At 46.2% G+C, this 25,163-nt stretch overlaps 1 protein-coding gene across 2 annotated transcripts in view; it reads right to left on the reverse strand.

Annotated features, from left to right (window-relative positions):
• MYO1E (myosin IE) overlaps positions 1 to 25,163 on the reverse strand; it is a 635,008-nt gene that overhangs the window by 286,516 nt on the left and 323,329 nt on the right. For both annotated transcript variants that reach the window (XM_086959387.1, XM_086959385.1), the window contains exons 6-9: positions 24,105 to 24,194; positions 2,933 to 3,064; positions 1,968 to 2,102; positions 1,224 to 1,356 (exon numbers count right to left, since the gene is read on the reverse strand). In XM_086959387.1, the coding sequence (XP_086815513.1) occupies positions 1,224 to 1,356; positions 1,968 to 2,102; positions 2,933 to 3,064; positions 24,105 to 24,194 (490 nt within the window). The remainder of the gene's footprint in view (positions 1 to 1,223; positions 1,357 to 1,967; positions 2,103 to 2,932; positions 3,065 to 24,104; positions 24,195 to 25,163) is intronic.

Below are 25,163 nucleotides of genomic sequence, written 5' to 3' on the forward strand. Positions count from 1 at the left end.
GTCTTTGCATGTGTATCCTACATGTGGATATTTACAGTCAGCATCTTAACAGTAATTATGGTTGAGGAACATACTGAGCTGTAGTGTCAGTCTTATAATGTGTACCCCCTGAATACTTTATCCCACATTCCCTTTATTAATATTGTTACAACTATACCTTCCACATTCTGGATTTAGGTATTCTTAAAGTTGAATTGACTCAAGTGCATGTTCCTTCTGAGTTTGTCTTTGTTACCTTGGTCAGAGCTTCCTTACCGGATCTCTCTTCTCCTTTTATTCCCTGTGTGATCTTGGGCAACTCTGTTACCAACATTTTCTCTACTTTTTCAACCCTGCCACCAGTCCTGGTCAGATCCCTAACAGACTGACACTAAGAGGAGATCAGTCTACCTTTTCTCTGGAGCACCAGAGGATTGGTCAGTGAGTTAAAATCTCACTGCTGAGAACTATGTTGAGCTTTCAGGTTAATGACTTAAATTCCGTAGGGCTGACTCAGACTTTTATTCTTCTGAGTTTGATAAATTGCGTCCCACCAAGTCGTCTACCATGCTATCAACAGCACATTCGGGACAGCAGACACCAATTTTTTCTAAATTATGATGAGCGCATAGCTAAGAACCAGTTTAAGATGCTCAGTTCAACCATGGAATACATATAACTTAAACCACTGCCTTGCATGAAAAGGGAGCTGGTAGCTGGATGAAGTGCAAGGATAAAAAATGGTGGCTCAACCCATTTCACCCCTCCTTTGATCTAACTTGAGGTACAACGTTTATAAAATATAACTGTTTCGTTTTCGGTGCAGTGCCTTCGGAAGTTCTTCTTAGAAAAAAAACATCAAAAACCTGCCCAAATGAGTATTACAATTATATCAGTTAATATCAAAGTACCAAAACACCCTAAGAGATTGTGGTGCTCTCCATAAATGAAACATAATACTAATAAGTCAATCCTGGACCGCAAGGCAGGTTAGGCCTTTGGGCTTCAGAGAGCTGAACGAACCAGATAGTAACAGAATATTTGGAATCTATAGTTTACCAGCCCTCAGCTGGTCACAGAGGCCTTTCCACTTGTGCGCGGGTACAAGGAACGAGCAGCTATTCTATAACAGCGCTTCTATAATGTGTTGTTGGGTAAACCTACGTAGGCTTCTTCCTATAGGATTCAGACAGAAAATATCACAGTACACTACTTTCTACATTTATTTCTCTGTTGCTACTCACATTCTTCGCTCTCCACTGCGGCATAATTTCCCTTCTCCTTGAAGCTGATGTTTCCCAAGTGCAGCACCCCAGCCACTATCTGCAGCACCATTGCCTGTTCCTCAGCAAAGATCCCAATCACATTCATGGCATGCTGCAAAGACAAAACATGCACATTAGCATCCAGTACAAAGATCACAGGTTTTATTGACATTCTCCTTTGTCAATGTACGTGCAGGTATAAGACGTGAGACGCCAACTTGCCAACTTGTGTTGCCTTTGCACCAGTAAAAGCTGTCTTGGAAACGGGTGGATCGCGGTTACTTTGGCCCGCGGCCATATTTCTGATTAGATATGGACTAGTGCTAGCTGGATGAGGGTGGCTATCTGTTCCTTTCTGAATCTCAATTGATCCTCCCTGATACACCACAATAGGGACCCCCGCAATGCCAGTGCTCCTCCCATGCTTAGTTTCTTAAAGTGCGAGGCAGTGTTAAGTTTGCAGATTCAGATCATATCTGTTTTCTGTGGTGTAACCTGCCAGTTGAATATGTAAATAGAAGATGGAGAGTGGGCAGAGATATCCCCAGGCTGCTCTCTGAGTCAGGCAAAGGGCTTTACAGTTGACCCATCTCCTGCAAGGGGTCTGTTTAGATCTTTAAAGGTATTGAATAAAGCTTCAGGGATGGCCCACAAGATCAGATCACACTTCCTCCTGTAGTAATGAGTGAGCATGCACAACTGTCCTGTTGTGAAAACACGCACCATGGTCTCCTGAAAGTCGCGCTTGTCGTTAATGTCGTCCACCTTGTAGGATCCAGACTGGCTCAGGTAGTAGTAGTAGTCGATGGTCGTGATGCCCAGGCTGTTTCTTTGCTCTGTGGATGCCCCTTCGATGAGCTGTCAGGTTAAGGCAAGAAAGCACAGAGTTTAAACTTAAGACACATATGGGTGGAGATTAACAGGTGCAGCATTCCAGGTGTGCTACAGGGAAGGTAGGGACATTACTCTCGGCCTCTTGCACCCTCTGTGCGGAATTCTACACAGCGTAAAACTCCACACAGGGGGAATTGAGACTCCTGTGCAACTGCACACTTTTTTGGTCACTGGGGATTATTTTCCCTTGGAGAAAACAGTGGTCTGTTTTTTGCTAGAATCACATGTCTTTCAATTAGTTGTAACAGGTATTTCGCTGTTTGTCCGGCTCTAACAGGACATCCTAACACCTAGCAGACAGATTTACACAGCCCCCTTGGCTTACCCAGGTATATAACACAACACTCACTGCTCCCTTCCTTCTTTTCTGCTGTCATTAAAAGCAGTTGCCCTTACTTCTGCCTTCCTGGCATTTAAATGGAACCGGCTGTGAGTGACATTCCATGCTTCCTCTATATGTTTTGCTCGAAATCAGTAGATGCCACGTGCTTAACTCTACTGGAAGGCCCAGCCTGATACATTCACAAGCAAAGTGAAGGCTGGACGAGTGGAAACAGCTAATGTTTAGGGAGGGGGAGCCGAGATTGGTCTTCCTGATCACACTCAGGCCTTTGGTGCAGTCAACTAGAGATCAAATGTCAATGAGGAAAACAAAATCAGGATGCTTCATGGATTCCTGAGGGTGCCGCGGTGCAAGGAAGTACTTTCAGCATTCATTAGACCCGAGAAGAATCCCAGGGAATGGTACACTTTTTATTTTCAACTTGCAGAATGCACTGAGAGTCTTATCTGACCTGGTAGAATATGTGGAAGCACCGCTCGCCGGGGTTCCTCATCACCACGCGGGATTTTTCCAGGAGGAAGTTGGAGATCTTTCCACCATCTGGCTCGCCACCTGGGCTGAACTGGATCTCAAAGTATTTCCCCTGCAATACACAATCATAGGATTTCCTCAAAGATTAATCCAGACGTGAACCCCTGGGCAGCATCAGGTTTCAATGGGATGTGGCACAAGACATTGTGTGTTTGTTCTCACAGGTGCAAAAGGACAAATGCTCGGATTGTTCTCTGGCACACAGCGACATATTCTTTCTTTACACTTGCTGGGAATAAAACCTCTCATACAAAAAGACTGTGCTTTACTTTCCTGTAATGAGCTTAATGTGTGCAGGTGGCTGCAAATGCAGGGCACTGGTCTAATTTTTGCAATAGGAACCTATTTTTCATTATCACATTTTGACCACGGGCAAAAGGCAGAAAAGAAAGAAAGGAGGAAGATGTAGAAAGCAAAACTGTGACAGGGGGAGAAATCTGCATGAAACAGCACCTGCAAGAGTGAAGGCAGGAGGTTTAGAGTGGTGAAAGAAAAGTCCTGAGGTTGAATCAGAAATAGGCATCATTGGTGTTGGGCAATCGTAGCAATGGACAGCAGGGGGCTACTAAAAACACCCTGTGCCCCTGCACTTTTACCCTTATGTGTCCACGGAAAACCATATTGTAAGTGTGACTACAGCTGTGCTCATACTGTGCAAGGGATTATTAGTGATAAACATACTTTTCAACTGATTATCAGTGAACACATACTGTGTCTGTGATTATTAGTGAAAACATACTTTTCAACTGATTATCAGTGAACACATACTGTGTCTGTGATTATTAGTGAAAACATACTGTGCCTGTAATCATTAGTGAACACATACTGTGCCTGCGATTATTATTAAACATATACTGTGCCTGTAATTTTAAGTGAACACATACTATGCCTGTAATTATTAGTGCACACATGCAGTGCATGTGATATTAGTGAACATATACTGTGCCTATAATTATCAGTGAACACATACTGTGATTATTAGTGAACATACAAAAATACATAAAGTGCACATGTAAGATGATTACCGTCTGGGGAGGGAGTCTTTAACAGTTTGACAAACTGAGGGTCATAGGACCATTGTATTCCTTGAGTGCCCCTTTATAATAACTTATTATTTTTATTGTGTCCATCCACCCCACTAATAAAGCGATACCTGGGTGTGGAAGAGCTATTTTTAGATGTCCCCCCTCCCCATGCTGTGTTCCTGTGTCCATTGCTGAACCCATACTGCGCTTGCTATTTTGGCAGGGCCTGTGGTCATTTTTGAATTCATGCTACCGCGGTGATTATTACTGTGTGTCTTCTATACCAGTGGGGACTCCGGTCTGCGTGTCTTGGTTTGTCCTAGACAACACCTTAGCTGACCAGACTTGTGTTCCCAAAAATACAAAATAACATTTATACCTATACTTCCATACAGGGGCTTTCGGTCAGCCCTCTTTGTCCATTGGCCTATTCAAGCATCATTCAAATGTTTGTCCATCCCTTCCCCCACCCCCAGCATGGACAGTAGGTCAGCCCACTTCATCCATTAGCTCTTGCATTGTGAGGGGGAGCATTTTGCCTCGGCTCATGTGCACTATAACCTGAAATGTAGTGTTTGTCCGTGCAACAACTAGTATGACTCGGCTGCTGGACCATTCATATATTTCATATTGCTGCCATTTTCTTTGCATATAGCATGTGTTTCCAAGTAAATAAATAAATAAATACATGGTAAATTGGCAAGTTCGGCCTATTGGCTTTGCCAAGGCTTGTTGATTTTTGCTACACCCTCCAAGATTAAAAGAAATTTGCCAAATTCGAATCGGAACTGTCTTTATTGCACAAACTACCCAGTGCCAGTGAATTTATACCACACTGAAAGGGTGGACGTTACGGACAGAACGAGACATTTTGGAGTAAATTTCATAAACAACAAACCGGCCGTGAAGCGGCAAGAGAAACTGTATTATCGGTTCAAGGTATTATGTCAGTTTAGTAATAATCAATCTCTATCATTGTATTCCAGACCTTCGCTGTGTTTAATTGCTAAATGTTGGTGGCGATAAGAGAACACTATTTTCACTTTGGGAGAGCCACGTCACCTAGGCACTGATTTGCATATCACCTAGGCACCGATTTGCATATCACCTAGGCACCGATTTGCATAGCTAGATCAGTAGTCTGCTACCTGGATGACTTCTTCATGCTTCAGATATGGACTATTCTGAACACATTGTTATACAGGGAGATCGTCAAACAATAAAATATCCTCACTGACCCATAGCCAGCGCTAATACCTTTTGAAAGTTAAATTGTACGGGTAACTGGCGGGGACACTGGAATTGTGTAACAAGGGAGCACCAAATTATGTAGCAAGTTTGACTACATTATAGGGCAAAAAAACGCAATTTCTGCTGGGTAATACTCCACACCCGGCTGCAGTATTATTTCTCTATTTTGTCTATTTTACACACATTAACAGCCTCTAGGCAAACGTTTCTCCTCTTTAGTACCAGTTCAACACTTGTATACATACAGGTATCTACAACTAAGATAAGTCCATTTAACTTTTGTAAAAGGGTCTAGCACTGCAGTGCACAGCACTATCTTTGTAGGAGGAGGTCTGTTTCAGCTAGAAACAAATGTATGTTTGCTGCCATCGGCAAATGATGCCTCAGCTGAGGGATAGGCAGAAAAGTGCTGTAAATCCATAATCATGAACAAACGATTTTGGTAAATGTATATGATTTAATGTATTGATGTATGAACATTTGATATGACTATATCGTGTTCTTTTTCACAAAAATAGTTTGACACAGACACAGCCCACTCATGCAATCCAGTGTTGTTTTCAACCATTGGAACGTTTCACCGGATTCTCAGAACGTTCAGCACTGCAGTGTCCTCTCCGCTCTCTTCTGTAGGATGCTCAGATACCCCTGTCTAGGCAGTAGCAGCACACATGGGATATGCTCCTAAGCATTAACACAAGGTGCAGCCAATGGGTTTTTCTAGCAGCACCAAAAGAGACACACCTCATGGGTATCTGAATGTTACTTTTTAACTGGTCTCTTGGGGTAGGGACCATGTCTAAGAACAGCCCACTTTGCTGATCCCTTCCTTCGGCTCCATAGGTCCATCTGGCAATCACAAAGGTGCAGATGCAGAAGACACCTCGGTGCAGGAGCAAGACACCCAGTCAGTAAACCCAACAGTGCATAGCAGTGCACAGCTGCTCTACAGGCACTGGAGTGACCGGTCATTGGGATTGCATCAAAAGCCAGACCCACGCACTCCATCTACCGTGTTACCTTGTTCCCGCCCTTGTCTTCCTCCGCAGGTGTTAGTTACCCTTGCTGGCAAAGTCCTGCTGAATGTACTCTGAAAAGAACACGGCTGTCACTTTGAACGTCCTGTAGAGTAGCACAGGTGCACAAAGTTCGATTATGGAGCCATCTTTTCTCAGGCAGGCTGCACAGCCTAATTTCGAATATATAACCGAAATAAATACAATTCCTTTGCGATACATTTTGAAAAATGGCACAGTCTTCAAATGTGAAGCATGTCTGTAATCCGATATGAGAAATTAAATTGTAGGATCAGGTGTTGCTTGTCAATTCTGTTTATCTTTGTTCTATATTATTAAATAGAGACTGACCACAGCGCAGATGCAGTATGTAGCAGAGCTCCGTCATGCTTCGGGCTGGCTTCCTGATCTTCACATCCAATCGCGTCATTCCAAACCCAGTCGTCTCTGGAAATAGAGGTAGGACTGCAGGCCTCTGCTTGTACATTTCATGTAACGGCCAATCCTTGTTTGTCGGATTATGGACGGTGTCCTTAACTATGCTAGCACAAAGAGAGGCGAGGAGGAGACGATCCACCCTGCACGTCCTCTAAACAAACACTGACAAGCACAAAGAGCACGGGGTAGAGAACATACATCGGACAGGTCACATGGCCAGTCTTTTCCAACCCTAGGATCAAGAACTGAGTCCACTTTAGAGTAGTTTAGTTCAAAACATAAGTTTATTTAGACCATTTGGTCCTTAAACCACATCTCATACATTATCATTTAAAAAGGTTTACACATTATAAAATCTTATTCCTAACGTTAAAATCATATTATCCTAAAAACTTCATTCATAAAATTTTTTTAAACAGTAATGTTTTATTTTAAATTGCAATAAGCTTTTCTACACTTAAGCCTCCAATGAAGTAGGGAACTTATATACACCCTGCTTATATTTCCCAATAGCTATCGCGATATCAAGATTTTCAATATCAGCAAGAAGCTCCCATGCTTGCAAGCGCGCCTTTACATCATACTTTAAAAGAATCAGGCGAAGAAATAATTTAAGTAAATATACGAATTTTCGCCAATCCAGTAAAATGTGTAGAATGTTACATTTCATCCCCAACCACACATGCATATACCATCAGGTTGCGTTTGGCCGAATTTTATTGCACTATTTGTTACAGCTGGGTTAATACCAATTCTTAGCCTACGGACTTCCATTCTTAACCCTCGATTTGGTAATATGTCTAGGTAAGGATAGCTTATGTCTTTTTCCCAGCTATTGCTCATAAATGTTACAGAGTCTTTCTTAATCAAATACTCCCGGTCTATTACTCTAGACAATTCTTTTCCCTGCATTTTAAGTACGCTCTTTATTACATTGATTTGTAATGTCTTCGGGTCTATTTTCACCTTCAGTTGGTCACAAATGGACTGAAGTTTACTTTTTGTAGTTTTAGCCCATTTTAGCTCACTCACTTGAATTTCTTTCATACACCATTGAGATACCTTAGAGACCTCCACAAGACCCAAGCGATTCCAAAATCGGAGAAGACTTTATTGCACCTGAACATTCCACGCAGTCAGACCGGCTTCCAGTCTAATTGCCTGGATCATTGCCGAGCTCGGGAGGGACAATAACTATTTTAAACATTTCCCTTCCTCTTTATCCCAGGAGCTTTTACCATCCACACAAAGAATTTCTGAACCGCATTGGAGTTGCAGGGGAATCACTGCTTTAAAGGCCATCAATAGGGGTTTATGGGACATATCTCCATAACTACGGTTAAATCTTTTCAGCCCACATACCGCCAGTTAAGCTATTTTCTGTGCCTCAAGGTGCCTACGTCACTTCAACACATTTGTAAACCATATTCCAATATATTTATATTCATTTAAAATTTCTAGTTTGGTTTGGCCCAGATACCAATTGCACTTTGTATTCCTCTTCCCGAAGCACAGAATTTTTGTTTTGTCCATGTTGACTGTTAAATGTTTTGCCGTACAGTATTCGCTGAAAATATTCGGCTTTCTTTGTAGACCCACCTCGGTTTGGTCCAATATTACTAGATCGTCGGCATACAGCAAACAGGACAAATGCCTACCATTTAGTTTTGGGCTTGCGCCTCTAACAGACCCCAAAGTATGGGGCAGATCTGCTAGGAATATGGCAAAGAGGAGCAAAGCCAAGACACAACCTTGCCTAAGCCCATTATTTATCGCTATCTCAGGTGTTAGGCCGCCAGATGTATCTTTAATTACTTGTGCCTAATTATGACTATGTGCAAACAAAACAGGTGATGGACAGAATGTGGATCAATGTCACACATTCACCCCAGTCCAAAGATCTGGGCCCAAATCCATCGTTTTTTTGCACTCCACACCACCCTGGGTTAGACAATGGCGATATGCAAATCAGCTCTGACCCTGTGCCCCATGGGAACAGTCCAGTCCGAACTACAAAAGCCATGTCCTTCCCAGAACGGAATCAAGCATCCGAGGACCGGACCGGTTTCGAGGTAACACCTTTCATCAGCCCGGCTAGCTTGACTCCAGTGGTGTGGAGTGCCTGGGACCCACGTCTGAGCATCCCCAGCGCACTTATGGCGGTAATTGCAAACAAAACAAGTGATGGACAGAATGTGGATCAATGTCACACATTCACCCCAGTCCAAACACTGGGGTGAATGTGTGACATTGATCCACATTCTGTCCATCACTTGTTTTGTTTGTAATTATGACGATGTAGCTCCTGAATTACCATCAGAAGGTCAGCTGGAACCTCGCAGTTTCTCATGGTTGCCCACAAACACTCCCTATCCACCAAGTCAAATGCAGAGCGAAAGTCCACGAAGCAGCAATACAACTTGCCCTGCAGCTCCATGGATTCCGCGCCACAGACCACAAGGCAAAGCAGTGGTCAGTGGTCAGCAGTAGAGTGACCTTCCTTCCTCACTTTAGAGTAGAGACGATACAAACTAGTAAAACGTTTAATAAAGATGAAAGTAAAACAGCTAAAGAAAAAAATCCACCTATGCCTTATATAGTGGGAATAAAGCAAAAACGTCGAACTTGTCTAACTGGCAAAGGTTTGGGTAGAAACGGAAAGTTCTGTCACTAACGCTTACAGAGGAGCGTGCTGAGTTCAGCCTTCTTCAGGGCTCTGTTTTCAAGGAAGCCACAGGGTATGACAGCTCCTGGTGGCCCTGGGGAGGTGGCGAGACTGTGAGGTGTGGGGCACGCTGATTGAGGCACTGGAAAGAGACGGTGACGTTATTCAGGGCGTGCCCTCAGGGACAGGGGCGGGGCCTCACCTGAAGCTCACGGCAGGCTGAGGCACAAACATGGAGTGATTTTGAGTAAGGTCGTCTTATTGCAGGACAGGTTGCCTTTGGAAATATTATTTTTTCGTTTCACGCGGTTTTAGATACCACAGACATTTTACATGTCCCCGTCAAGGAAACGTAGAATGTGAACCTGTTCACTCGAATCTTGTCAGCCGAGCAGTGAGGGTGTGACTGCATTCGTGCAAGGTGGCTTAGCCGGCTCGGTATTTGCATGGGTGTATAGAATGTTATTTCAACACAGACCTATAATTAGAATCTTTTGGACGCCTATAGTTCAGTTTTACACACTCATTGCATTACGAAAGGACGCCGCCTGCTTTTTCTGGAGTCAAATCTGACAGATCTCGTCTTAGCTAAAAATGAAAGTGAAAATCCGAATTTTACTTCGTGCGTTTGTGTTATTGTTGCCTCTCTAGCTTCTGCTGGTTGGAAACCAATCTGTTTGTTGGAAACGCGCACTTGTGCACAGCAGCACGTCAGATGAGCCCGCGCAGCGCACCAGAAACCGGGCCCTAGTCTTGTGAAATATTCAGCCTGAATCCCGAGCCGTGGCATAGGGTTACTTTCTTTAAAAACCCCAGTTTGCGGCTTCACTGTATTGAAAAAGCTGGGACAATCCCAGCAGGTTACTGTGCCTCATGCTGAGCACGCGGGGCTGGGTCAGAGTCGCTCGGATGCTAGGGGGTCCTGGAATGGGTCATTTGCAGGGTCCGGCCTGTGCAGTACCTGGAGTTGAACCCAAGCCTGTCCGCCGTGCAACGCCTTCCTGTAATATATGAGCAGGCTCAGTACTAGAGGTTTCTCGCTTGTGACTGACCCTGCTCCAGGGCTACCTTTCAGGGCCACCGACCCTTACGGAGATCTCTGGCTGTGCCCATAGCCCAGTCTCTCTGCTGCCCCTGCCCCAGCCCGATTGAATCTTAAGAGACATCAGCGTGTAATTATGCCTCCTGATTTTTCCTTTAGCATGTTCATCTTTTAACCCAAGTACAGCGTTCAGTGTCAAAGCTTTCTCAACTGTCATGTAATGGACTCCGCCCCAGCCCTACCTTTCCAGGAGAAACCTCCTTCCACACCATTAAGTTTCAGAGGAAAAACATATCAAATCAACTCCTCCAGGCAACGTTAGGACGAACCCCCCGCAAATCTAATTCAATAAACTGGCATTAGTGTTCGCTATATAACCAAAATGTCGCTTTGCACTAATCACGTGGGACCTGAGAGGACAGCGCGGATGCTGGGGTGGCGCCAATACCCCCTCACCCAGGGTCGGATTGGGATCACAATTTGGTCCTGGCACTGACGAAAAAAGTGGCCCACATTCAAGAGGCGTGGCCCATATTTAAGGGGCGTGGCCCACATTCAAGGGGCGTGCCCTTTCATGAAACACTATTTGCACAGACAAGGAATGAAAGTGGGAGGATACTGTTCTTGCACAGGACACAGGGCAAAGGTGCCAATGGCCTACATGCTGAGCAACTAAAAAAAATAGCAAGGCCCCTTTTTGTCACAAAATTATTCCAGCCCTCCAGCACAGGAGCACCTGAAAAGCAGCAAAGCCCCTGCTATTACTAACCTACTCAGCCCTCCCCAGACCTTTAGCTCAGGAGCACATGAACAGAGATAAGGCCCTTGCAATTAGTAAATTAATCAACCCTCCAGGCCTTGGGAAAATGTCCTGGCAGGGGAGCACAAAACACAGCTTTCTGGGTCATCCAAGGTAGCCAGGTAACCATGGGGGAGGCTGAGGTGAAGCTGGTGCATGGGAAGTGCCTTCCCAGTGTGTTCTGGCAGTTTGAGTGTTTACCATTTACTGTAGTATTACCCTGGTACCTGTGTATGGTACCCTTTTGTAACTTGCACACGTCACTTTTCTCTTGTAACACACTGTTTGCTACCTCTCACTTTTGTTTGCTTTAGATACTTGCACAAGTGCCACCATTGCCTACGTAACGTTTGTTCTTGTGCTGGAGTGTCTGCCATTAATTGCAGTATTATACCTCTACTTGTATTTTGTACGCTTTTGTAACCTGCACACATATCACTTTTTCCTCCTGTAATGTATCGTTTGCTCCTCTTGTATTTTGGTTGCTCACTATTGTCACTTTTGATTCATGTAACTTAACATTTGCTTTTGTAATTTGTCCACTTAGAATTTTCTCCTCATGTATTATTGCTGTTCCTTGTGTGAAGCGCTCTGACACCTTCGGGTAAAGTCCGCGCTATATAAAATCGCATAAATAAATAAATAAAACAAAAAAATTCCAAACATCACCAGGCCCCCACAGCAAGACCCATTCTTCCTCGCCCACTATGCCCTGAATGTGAAGGGCTGTGGGCGAGGTGCTAAGACTAACACCGTTTCTGGGCTGCATGGGCGCCAGGGGGCCGAGGTGCGAATGGCTCAAAGGCCTGAGAAACACCTGGCCCCCAGGGAGGCCGATTATTGCAAACAATCACCCCTCCCCAGCCCAGCCTCAGCTTGATTGCTTGGCAGGGTAGGGGTGAAGGAGAGCCCACAGCTGACAATCGCTGTCTGGCCGCACAGCGAGGCTGCTTTCATTTTCTCAGTCTCTGTCTCCGTGCACTCTGTGGGCCGTTTTTTTTTCTCCCCTTTCCTAGTCCACTCTCTGTGGACTGGGACAGGGGAGAAAAAAAACGTCCCACAGAGGGCACTGAGGCACCGGCCCTTCGGCCCATTCCCGAATGCCCACCTTGCCAATCCGCCCCTGCCCTCACCCCGCCTTGAGGCTATTTCGGTCGATGGGGAAAGTGACCAGTGAGCATCAACCTTCCTTCCCCCTGATTGGTCAGGGAGGGAGCGGTACATGTAAGCTGCAGCACTCTTTCTCTATCTGCCACAGCAGAAATGCAATAAAAGCGGTATATTTATTTATTTTATTCATTTATTTAATGCAATTTTATATAGCACACACTTTACCCAAATGTGTCAGAGCGCTTTACAATAGAACCAAGTAAGTTAGACAAGGTACACGTGTTGGAATTTACACACTAGCAAGTTAAATATACAGTCAGGATTATAAAAAATTAAAGGTGGCAAAATTAGGTTAATACAGGTAAAAAATACATATTAACACATTTGAGCATATTTAAATTCCGAGGGGGCCATGAACTGGGTTGAACTATTCCTGGAAGTGTCTTTTGAGGAGAAGAGTTTTTTAAGATCTGTTTAAGATCGGAAAGAGGCGGTGGTCGGAGTATTGGAGGTCGCGAGCTCCAAATTTTAACCACACAGGTCGAAAAATGATTGAGTCATAAATCTTTCCCTTTTGAAAGTAGGAGGTTCGAGCAGTACGTGAAGGTCTAGAGCCACCTTAGATTTTTAGTTTATTCGCCAGATAGCGAGGGGTGGAAGTCTTTGTGGGTGATACGGGCAGTCTTGTAAATTGACCATGTTTCGATAGGAAGCCAGCGAAGAGAAAAAAGTATGGGTGTGATGTGATCATTTCTTTTGGCTCTGTATCTGAAATGTGCCGCTGAATGGAGAATGGAGTTTAGAAGGGAAAGGTGGGTATGGGGGAGGCCAGCAGGGAGGCCAGCTTGAAAGAGTTCACCACCCCTGAAGCTATCCAATCCTCTGTTGTCTCTACACAAGATTGGGTCGACAAAATATCTTTTTTCTTTGATGATAAAATAAAAGCTATTTACAGATCCTTCCAGCAAGATAAAGGGATTGATATGCAGTTAGTCAGGAGCAGCCATCTATTGATACCTCCATTGACTAAATTTCAATCAGTAACTTGTGATCCGGTTTCAGAAGTCATTGTCAAGAAATTTCCGGCTCCCCTATAAAAAGTCCCTTTCTCCCCGGATGTTTAGGAAATTAGCGGATACTGAGGCTAACAGAGATTTTTCATTTTTTTTTATTTTTGAAAACCTTTATTGAAAGCAGAACACACAGCTATTCAGCCTGACATCCCGGAGGCAAGGCAGCAGAGCTAACAGGAGAGAAATAGTGTCAAACAATTGAGACATAATCGTCGAAGGTTGATTTTATATTAAGATGAAGTTCAACAAAAGGGCGCCCGCAGGCGCGAAAGTGGCAGCGGGGACAGTGTGACGCTGGGTGTCGGGGATGGGCAGGGGAAGAAGGCAGGGATATGTTCACCAAGGATAAGTTACCAGAACGGGAAGGAGGAAGGGGGGGAAGGTAACAGGAGAATATAGTACAATAGAGCTCAGTTGGCGTCACAGGCTAGGGAGACACATTATCATGCAGGCTGTCTGATTCAGGCGGTAAACACACATCTCCCCTGTATTCATTCCATGCTCCCCAGATTTTGGTCCAAGTTCGAGGTCTCCCTCTGGCCACATAAACCGTCTTCTCCCTGAACATGCACCAGTCCATGTTGGCCTTCCACTGTACCAGCAAGGGGGCCGCAGGTGCACCCCATTTTTGGGCTATGTCCCTCTTAGCCACCATGTTCCCAAGGGTAACCCATCTAGTCTGCACAACGTTGTGATCGGAAGGCTCCCATATGTTCAGAAGGCATCTACGGGCCTCCGCGTGAGCAGCCACGCCAGTCACCTCTTCCATGACTCGGTGCACTCTCCTCCAGTAGGAGGCAATCACCGGGCATTCCCAAAGGATGTGCAAAAAAGTGGCAAGGGCTCCGCAGCCCCTGCGACAGAGACCGTCAGGTGAGAAACCCATGCGCATCAATCGGGGTCCTGTCATATACACCCGGTGCAGGATCTTAAATTGCACGAGGCGAAGACGGGAGGAAATGGCAACCTCCTTAGGGGAGGCAACTGCGCTCTGCCAATCCTCATCGTCCAATTCAAGGCCGTCCGCCACCCACTGGTCTCTCAAGCTAAGGAGGAGGTCCGTGCGCACATTGATCAATTTTTTATAGGAGAGGGAGATTGCGCTGTCCGGCATGTGCCCATCCAGTATCCTATCCTCCAGTGGTGAACTCTCAGGAATGACGCCGTCCGGCGGAGAGGCCGAAAGCAGCGCATGTCTCAGTTGAGCGTAGCGAAAAAACTCCGTCGCGCCCAGCTGGTATTCGGTTTGTAACTGGGGGAAGGTCTTAATTGAGCCCCTAGAGAGCATATCATCAACCCTGCTGATGCCGATAAGGTCCCACTTATCAAATCCCTTGGTGTGCCATAGTCTACCCAGGATGTCCGAATCAAAGAGGGGAGTGAACCTTTTGAGCCTGCCCTGCCACCCCTGTGCCTTAGTAACCGCTCGCCAAGTGTGGACCGCCGTATGGGTGGGGCCCGTCAACCGCCGGTCAAAAGACTTCGAGTATAGGGCCCGATAGTAATTACCATCGCCCATCAACCATCTATCCATGGCATAGCCGGGGCTACCCACGGGACCATAAAAGCCGTCGTTGAGGGCAGCTAGTTGCGAAGACCAATAGTAGCGGCGCACGTCTGGGAGGGCGATGCCACCGTCGTACCAGGGGAGTGTGAGTTTGTGGATGGCAACGCGGGGCCGGCCATCCCAGAGGAGGGTCCGGAGGAGGCCTTCAAGATCACGAAAATAGCGTGCCGGGACCGGGTCCTGGGCGTTTTGGAGTGCGTATAGGAACCTGGGCAGGGCCATCATCTTGAACAGAGCGGCACGGCCAAGAAGGGAGAGCGGCAATTTACGCCAGCTGTCCACATCACGCCGTAACCGCTGAAGAGGGGGGAGTAAATTGTTATCATGCCTCAACTTAGAGTTACCAGAGATGTAGATGCCCAGATACTTGAAGCCGCGCGTGGCAATCTGAATCTTGCAGCCTCTGGGGAGACGTGGAGTATCTCCCTTGAGGACATATAGGGAGGACTTGGCCCAGTTGATAACCAGGCCAGAGTACCGCCCGAAAAGTCTGATCACATCGCAGGCCACAATAAGGGACCTGCAGGGGGAAGTTAGGTAGAGCAGGATATCATCAGCATACAGGGAGACCCTGTCTTCGAAGCCAGGGGCCCCTAACAGAGATTTTTAATCTCTTTCTGGAACAAGCAGTTATTCCTGGCAGCTGGAAGAAAGCGCAAGTTAGGACCATTCTCAAGAAGCCACCCTAGATGCCAGTGAACTAGGCAACTACTGCCCCATCTCGCTACTGCCTTATTTCCGTAAAGCCCTCGAAGCCCTGGTAAACAGACAACTCACCAGTCATCTAGAAAGTCATAGACTTCTTGACTCTTCTCAGTCCGGATTCAGAGCGGCACATAGTATCGAAACGGCGGTAGTTGAAATGGTAGACAACATCAGGCGTGCCTTAGATAAAAAAGAATCAGCTATCCTGGTTCTTTTAGACCTGTCGGCCGCTTTTGACACCATCTCCCATGACATTGTCTTACAGTGGCTCTGGGAGATGGGGTCCAAGGGAAGGCCCTGGACTGGTTCAACAACTATCTAAAGGACCGCTTCACTACAGTGCATCTAGGCTCGATGGCGGCGTACAGTAGGCCAGTATGTATTGGAGTACCGCAGGGGTTTATCTTGAGCCCTATGCTCTTTAATCTTTATGTCACCTCCTTGACTAAGATAATCAGGTCTTACGGTTTCGAGACAGTATCGTATGCCGATGATACCCAGTTGATTATTGCCTTTGGCCCGGACCCCCAGATACTATGACACGGTTCAAGAACAGTGTGACCCACATTGACAGAGCTGGACAGGGCCGGACTGGGAACCAAAACCAGCCATGGCAAAGTGCTCCACCGCCCCCCCCCCCCACCCCCCCTCCCCATTCGGGGGGGGGGGGTGTTCCTGTAACAAAATCGGCCCCCAGGGGATCAAAACCTGCCCCCACTCTTGCGGCGCACCCGGGAATTGCCCGGTGCCCGCTATAGCCAGTCCGGGCCTGCAGCTGGATGGGTCAAAACAAACTACAGTTGAATAACAGCAAAACCGAGATCATTCTGTTCGGCAGGGCCGAAGATCACTGGTCTAGTGACTGGTGGCCCCAGACACTGGGCCCCTTTTCTCCAAAACAAACCATCTGCAACTTGGGGATCACCATCGACAACAAGCTCTCGATGAGAGCGCACGTTAACCATGTATTAGGCACCTGCTATGGCATTCTACAGAAGATCTTCAAATGCTTACCAGTTGAAACCCGGAAGCCACTTGTTCAGGGCCTAATCGTTAGTCGTATGGACTACGGTAATGCCTTACTGGCCTCCATAAATGAAGAACTCTTATCCAAACTACAGACTCTGCAGAACACCGCGGCCAGATTAATCCTGGACTTACCTTCAAGATCGCCGTCCTGTCCCAACTTAAAAAACCTCCATTGGCTGCCAATTAGGTTGAGAGGACAATACAACATTCTGTGCCTCACACACAAAAGCATCTATGACACAGACCCGGGTTATCTAGGGAAAAAAATGAAAAAATACCAGTCCACCAGAACTCTGAGATCAAGTTCTAAACTTCGATTAAATCCTGTACGGGTATGCACTGTGCGAAATGGTGGCCGCTCCTTTTCCTATCTTGTCCCCCTATCTCTGGAATAAGCTTCCGTCATACATCTCATCTATCCCAGATAATCTGCGCTTTTGCAGAGAACTAAAAATATGGTTGTTCCCCAAATGATGTGATATAGAACCTTGGTGTGTCGACCTGTCTGCAAGCGCCCTGAGACCTAACGGTGGTATGCTGCGCTATACAAGACTCTTTGCTTTGACTTTGCAGTAGTCCAGTCTGGAAAGAACCAATGATTGGACCAAAGTTTGAAGGTCTTGCTCAGGGAAGAAAGGCTGAACCCCGTCCAGAGAAGGAGCAGTTGGTAACGTGCATTCTTGGTGATGGTATTGATATGGGAATGTAGGTTGAGCCTTTTGTCTGAGATGACGCATATGGATTTGGCATTGTGAGCAATGATAATCAATCAAACATGGCATTTGTAAAGCGCACTACACACCAGTGAGGGTCTCAAGGTGCTGGGGGTGAAGGGTTGCTGCTACTGCTCGAATAGCCAGGTCTTGAGTAGCCTCCTGAAGGTTAGTAGGTTCTGGGTCTGCCATAGGAGGATTGGGAGGGTGTTCCAGGTCTTGGTGGCGAGGTAGGAGAACGATCTGCCGCCGGAGTTCTTTCTTCAGATGCGGGGGACAGTGGCTAGGGCGAGGTCAGCGGAGCGTAGCTGGTGGTTCGGGGTGTAGAAGGTGATAGGCTTGTTGTTAAGTATGTTCAGATTGTTCATCCTTGATTGAACAGGAGGAGAGAATGAGGTAAAGAGAAGACGGAATTCCGTTTTGGAAGGATTCAGAATTAGTTGATGAGTTGACATCCAATCTTGAATAGAGTTGAGAGTGGTGTTGATGATTAAAATGTTGTGTGCGGAAGACACCGTTGGGTACATTTGGGTGTCATCAGCATAGAGGTGATAATGGATCCCAGTTCTTTTAGGAGATTTTCCAGCGGCTTCATGAAAATACTAAAAGGCTAGGCATGAGTATAGAGCCTTGAGGGACGCCTTGTCCCACAGCCATGTAGAGAAACAGTATGCAATTTGGATCATCTGAGATATGCCTGAGAGGAATGTTTCAAACCACTTGAGCACTGTGCCTTCAAAACCTGTTCTTTGATTTAATGTGTTCAGAAGACTGTTGTGATTAACAGTGTTAAAGGCTGTCGATAGGTCAAGATGGATCAGGAGACAAGCCTCACCGAGTCAAGTCCTTTCAGGGCATTGTTGATCTCTGGTAGTAGGGCTGTTTCAATGCTGCAGCCTTGAGTGAAACTAGATTGGAATTTGTCAAGAAGGCTGTTGTCCTTGACATTCTAGGAAAGTTAGTTCACTACACAACGTGATTTTAGCAAGAAAAGGGAGGTTGGTGATAGTGCGGAAATTGTTGAGGTCATTAACATCAGCAAAGGGTTTCTTAAGAAGTGGGGTAACCTGTCCTGTTTTGAGGGAAACAGGAAGGGAGCCTTGGTTGAGGAAGAGGTTTGAAAGACTGGTCCAGTAATAGAGCGTGTAGGTGTAGAAGTCAACTACTACGTCCCCAGGGATGGAGTCGATAGAACGGTTAGAAGGATTTGTTTCTAGAATGCTTTTGAGGGGGGCATCTTCGGAGATGACGTCAAAGTTCTGCCACAAGACTATAGATTTGCGGTCCTCAAGGGGGGTAGGTTGAATGACATGATCCACAAGTGATTTCACTTTTTCATCAAAGAATAGTGCAAACTCTGTTGTATTCTTGGGAGGGTCGTCAAATTTGATGGTTGAGGGAGAGTTGCTGGTACTTTTGATAAGGTCAAATAGCTTTTTAGATCTGTTCTTGGCGGAGTCGAGGAGGGTTCTGAAGTGCTTCACATTTTCACGGAAGATGGTCTTGTGTAACAGATTGGAGAGATTAATGGTTAAAGGAGATTGTCTCCATTGTTTCTCCAGGTACCTCAAGTTCTTTCTTTCTTCATAGGGGGATTTATTGAACCATGGTGCAGTAGGAGTGGGCCTTTTCTTTTTACTTTGTAGTAGAGCAACATTTACAATTACGACTGAAAGACTGATGAGACATTGGGTGGTAAGATTGTTCACGTCAGAGTTGGGGTCTGAGACTGGAAGTGATCTCATAGCTGTGTTGCACAGAATGTCAAGGTCGGTTTTTTGGGCATCGGAGCAGGGTACTCCTCAGGAGTTTGGGGAAGTGAGTGCTAAAGTAGATATTTTAGCACTTGAGTGGGAGATGGTAGCTTCAAAGTAGATACAGTAGATATTTTAGCCCTTAAGTGGGAAATAGTATCTTTAAGCTGGGAGATAGGGGAGATTAGAGTTTCTTGTTTATTTTATAAGGAGAGCAGAGCTGTGCACGGAAAGTTAAGTTGCTTGATGGGTTTTGGAGGGAGTGAGAGTGAGAGCAAGAAGGTGTGCTGGGGTGTAGGAATATAGAGTGGAGGGAGACTTGTCAAGTGATGTTGATTGGTAGTGATTGTCGCTGCAGCTGTGGTGCAGAGAAAATTATCTGGGCATACATTAAAAAAAAGAAGTATTGAGTTCTAACTGAGGAAGAAAAAGGTGAGGGCTGTGGTGGGATGGCAGAATGAGGGAAGGTGATAGAAGGAAGTCACTTAAAGTCAGGGGGACGGGTGAGGAAAAAAAAGGAATGGGTGGAGAGGGCACAGGGTCTGGGTGAAGTGAGTATATGGGGGCCGGAAAAAAGCACGATGAGGAAGATTGAACTGGAAGGCAGTTGTAGAAAGTGTATGGTGCTTCTAGGCTAGAGGAAGGGGGAGGGGAAAGTTAGAGGTTGCCATAAAGAGATAATGGGTCGAGCAGCAGTCCTAGAGGGATGGGGGAGGGGGTGAAGAGAGATGTAACGGGTTTGTGCAGGAGAGGAAGTAGGAGAAGAAGGGTGAGGTGGATAAGAAGGGAGAGCATATGGTGGAAAAGTCGCTGTGAGAGCTGGTTAGTCAGGCTGGTGGGAAATGGGTTGATTAAGGGGGTGATTAACCTGGGAAGGGGGAGATTTCTTCAGAATCCCAGGATGCTATGGAGGGGTAAAGAAGGGTGCTACCCGTTGGCTGGGCTGGTGTGTTGAGGATAACGTCCCGGTTGGGGAGGGAGAGATTGGGAGGAGGAGAAGCGGGGGAGGAGGAGAACGGGTCCCCCAGGGGGGAGGCCTGAGCCTCTTGGGAGAGCTGCCTTATGGTGTCCTGGTGGGTAAGGGAGGCGAGAGAGAATTGAGGAAGGAGTCAGTTGGAGAGTCTGGACTTATTTAAGTTCCAGGGATGGAGGGCAGAGATGGAAATAGGTGGTTAAAAAGAGGGAGCCAAGTGTCTTTAGCTTGAATCATGACCATGCCATTGTTATAGAGTAAGATAGTGAGTGAGCCATTGAAACAACCTGAAGGGGAGATTTTTAGTTGGAGTCCGTGTGGGATTGAGGAGGAGGAAATAATGTTGAAGGAGTTATTGAAGATAGTGGTCCAGGATGTGATGTTAAAGGTGAAGAAAATGATGTCAGTTTTGAGCCTCCCATATTGACCGCTATAGTATTTGTCAACAAAAAGGGAATCGGGAAATTGTTCAAGAGTATTATGTTTGAACTTTTTTACTGATGCTTTGCGGGGGTAAATGATCTTGAACCATTTGGCTCCAATCTTCACTCGTTTGATTGATACAGTTATGAAATGGAGAGGATTAGGTGCGGATGGTGGAGGGAAAGAGAAGAGCGCAGTGAGTGTAGTGACGGCTTGTAGAAGCAGAAGGAGGAGAAGGCACATCATAACTCAGGGGAACCTTAGGTAAGAAAGGTGAAAGGAGAGGACAGGGTGAGGATTAGTAAACCAGTTGAAGGTGAAGACACGATGATGCAGCTGAACCTCCGGGGCAAGATGTGTACCAGTTGTGGGTAGAGGCACGTGGACGTAGCTGACCTCTGGCAGTGTAGGAAGTAGAGGCCAAGGGAGAGTCTTTGGGGAAAACCATAAAAGCCTGAGGCGCAAAGAGAAGACGTTGCAACTTGGTTGCGCTGAAGGAGACGGCAACGGTCTGGGGTGGGGAGGGGCGTTGGACCCCAGGGGTGCTTACCGCAGTGCTGAGCCACCGATCCTCAGTGAGAAAAGGGGCCGTTCTGGTTCGTCCGCTGAATCCAGAGATCATAGGCATCCTTGTATAAGCTTTTCACAGAACAGTGCTTGCTTCAGAGTTTTAACTCCAGTCTATTTCAATGATCATTTAGAGTTTGGCAGAGCAGGAGTACTCCGGTCACACCTCACTTGAGGTTCCTTGCTCTGGGCTTTTATTGGCAGAGCCTTGGCTGGCTCTGTGGGTGTAATGCACTTGACCTGACAGCCCTCTCGCCACTGTGGCACCAGGTCACAGTGGGATTGGCCCCGCCCTATTGAGGGTGGGAAAATTGGCACTTGTTTTCCCAACCCTATCCGTGGGAGTCCCAGGTAGTCAAAACAGATAAAGGCCTCTGGGAACAGGGAGTAAAACTCCCTATGTGGCAGGGTTGTTTTTGTGCTCTGAAATCAAACTCCCGCTTTGGGAATTAGTCTTACAAATGAACAACGTTGCTGCATCAAAGACAGTGACCAGCCACAAAGAATCAGTGCCTTCCATAGAGCCACTGCAGAGGATTCCTGATCGCCTGGTAGGGAAATCTGAAAATGGCATCTTGTCTCCAGCAGGAGACAAGAGGGATCAGCTTCTGCGAACCTGGTGGGTTGTCCACCAGATTAATACATTAGGCCCTTATCTTGGGGTTGTATGATGGAACAATGATATCCCTAACCCGGCATGCCTAATCAACGAGGTCTGAATAATGACCGAGTCTTAACCACGCATTGCTTTACCTTGCATGCCTTTACCATGAATTTTCATGGTAAAGGCACGTCTGGTAAAGGGGTATGCATGGCTAAGGTCGCCACGCCCCTCCCCACTTCCCTAAAGCACAAACTCCTCCCCGCCCACCTTCCGCCCTGATGTGCAAATTCCCCTACCCACTCCCAACCCACACGCTGTGCCACCCCCTGCCCGAATGCCTAAAATGCTGTCCCTTAAACCTGTCCCTTAACTTGACCCTGGCCAGCCCTGACCCAGCCCTAAGAACTGCCCTGCCCTCCCCATAGTCCTAAAGACTACCCAGACTACTCATTTCCCTACCCATGCCTTAGGGCAAATACCCTAACCCCTAATTAAAAAAACTACCCAACACTCCTGCAGCCCTAAAAACTACTCTGACCCCCCAGCCTTGAAAACTACCCCTGAACCCCCAGCCCTGAAAACTAGTCCCACCCCCTAGCCCTGAAGACTAGCCCCGAACCACCCAGCCCAGAAAACTACCCCACCTCATGCCCCAGCCCAGAAAACTACCCCAACGCATCCGGCAGCCCAGAAAGCTACCTTGACCCCCAAGCCCACAACACTACCCCCAACCCACCGCTAAGCCCACAAAACTACCACTGGCCATCCCCCAGTCCTACTTAAAATGACCCCGACCCACTCCACAGCCCAGAAAACAACCCGAACCCTAGGCCACAAAAGTACCTCGACCCACCCCTCAGCCCCACTTACCTCTCCGCAAATCTCTCCCTGCTTCCTGCTTCCATCCGTCTGTCCGGAGCTAGACTGCCCCTGACCCCCATCAACTTAAAATAACCCTGACCCACCCCCAGCCCACAAAACATAGCTGACCCCCCATTCCACAAAAGTACACCGACCCACCCCCTAGCCCTACTTACCTCACCACGGATCTCTCCCTGTTCCGTCTGCAAGCCCTACAGTGCATTGCCTCTACCACAGAAATGCGTGGTTAAGGCATATGCATGGTTAAGGCATGCGTGGCAGGGCTTGCGGAGTCGCAGTGTTCCGACTGTTCCCCAGATCTTGGACATCTCTACACAAGCAGTTTATGTTGGCATAATATATTGTTTGTATATGTACTCCCGATACTCAAAGAATCTTGTCCAGCAGATGCAATGCCGATGAGAGTGACACAGAAGGTTCAGCTGCACGCGCCTCTCACAAATTAAAATTAAAAACATCCTAAAAGCGATGAACATTAGTACTTCTTTGTAGCAAACCATTCAAATTCTGTTCTTAGCAAGAAAGCTTGTAATACCACCGAAAATATAACAGGACTTGCTCTATCAGACCCTTCCACTATCAATAAGTAGGGATTATGTTTGTAATGATGGGCTCGCATTCAAGGACTCAAACCTGGATGTGCATGTTTGTACATCAAAAGCGTTAGCGGCAGCTATACCTAGGAATAACAGGGCCGTCATCCTCGATGATCCTAGGAGACCTCAAGGCTCCAGTTTTTTTGCTCCAGTTTTTTTAAAGAGCCCCACAAGACACCTGTCATTTCTACCTGAACCTACTGCATGTATTTTTTTTAAAAAGGAGTCTGACCGTGCTCCTATATTTAGGTTTGGTGTTGATCAAGACCTTTCGATTTTAATAATATAAAAATAAATATATATATATATATATATAATATACTTAGTTATAGAGTTTTTCAGCCAGCTATCTTCACCCATTGGTCTGTCTGTGTATTATTCACACTTCTGCAACTTTCGCCACGGAATGCAGCATGGGGCACGGGTCATGTCACTTCCGTCACTGTTTTAGCTCTGTGTGACAGACATCATTATTCATTTGCACAATGTGCATTTACTCACAAAAAGTAGTCCTTCTGAACAGTTTTACAAAAAACATCTGCAAACATTGGCAACACCAATAGTTGGCAGCCCATGTAAAACTATTGGCTTTGCCAATGCTTTTTTTCACTTACGGTCTGCCTGGGGGTTGGCTGGGCTCTCACTTGTACTTTGTAAGACATTCCCACGTGTTTCATTCGACGCCTGAGCTATTTCAGCCCTGAAACTGAAATAAACCATTCCAACTTCCAATTCAGAAACAAATCAGGAATACACAAACATTGAATATTATAAACAGACATAAGAAAACATTAGTCTGTCCGTCTCAACCAATAGAGGCGCTGGAATGCAAAGACATCACTCAAAGAAGATCTACTTACAAATCTGCTGGAGTTGTTGTTTCGTACAGTCTTTGCGTTCCCAAAAGCTTCCAATAAGGGGTTGGACTGTAGAATGATGTCTTTCACGTGCTAAAATGAAATGCAAACATAATATAACATATTATCTTATTTATTTTGCGTAGTACTTTAAAGGTCTCATATTTTATAGAAAGTATATAGGTGGCCAAGTCTAACTGGATTTAACATAGAAGAATGCCCTTCATCAAAGTGGCACGGCTGCTCATCCCTAAAGAGTCGTCCTAGGCCCAAGCAAGGGTCATTCAGTAGAACGAGGTCCATGGGAAGTACCGGAGGTTGTACATCTGGAGAAGCGTGGCTCAGTGGTTAGAGGCGGCAGACCCGGAAGCTGTGATCAGCCGTGGACCAGGGTTCGATTCCCCGCCTCGGCGGGTCTCGGGCTCAAAAATTCCACGGAGTCGACAATTCTCGCTCCGGTGCCTACTCGACTCACGGGGTCACACTCTGCGACTCTGGGCAATAGCTTGCTTAATCTCCACTACGGACCCTCGTGGCGGGATGCCTGGCTTTCACCTTGTGGATACCCAGCCGGGGTATCTCACAGGGGAATACCAGGACGGGTTCCTTAAGCAAGCGCCTTGAGACCCCTGGGTTAAAGTGTTGCACTATATAAATCGAAACACATTTACATTTACATCTTGACGACTTCCAGAGCTGGCCCAGGAGTTTTTGCTACCCTGGACGGAAATGGCAAAGTTCGCCTATTCAAACCTATCCCTTACCTAATATCTGCAGACACACATCCCACATGAGCAGATGGAATGCCTATTTAACCTATTGTAAATCTATTGTATCTCTTTCACGCTTAATGGAATAATTGAAATTAGAAATAGTTTAAAGTAAACACAAGAAACAGCAAGTAATTGTAATTAGAACATTTGAAACATGGAACATTTCATTGCGACTGAGTAAGTAAAATGAACTGCCAGCTAATGGTTTTATATTTTATGACTGAGGAATGGGACAGAAAACTATTTTTGTTTTCTTTAAAAAAAAAGAAATAGATGTAGTGTATTTTAT

The sequence above is a fragment of the Lissotriton vulgaris genome, chromosome 2_2 (assembly GCF_964263255.1).
Source record: "Lissotriton vulgaris chromosome 2_2, aLisVul1.2, whole genome shotgun sequence".
NCBI lineage: Eukaryota > Metazoa > Chordata > Amphibia > Caudata > Salamandridae > Lissotriton > Lissotriton vulgaris.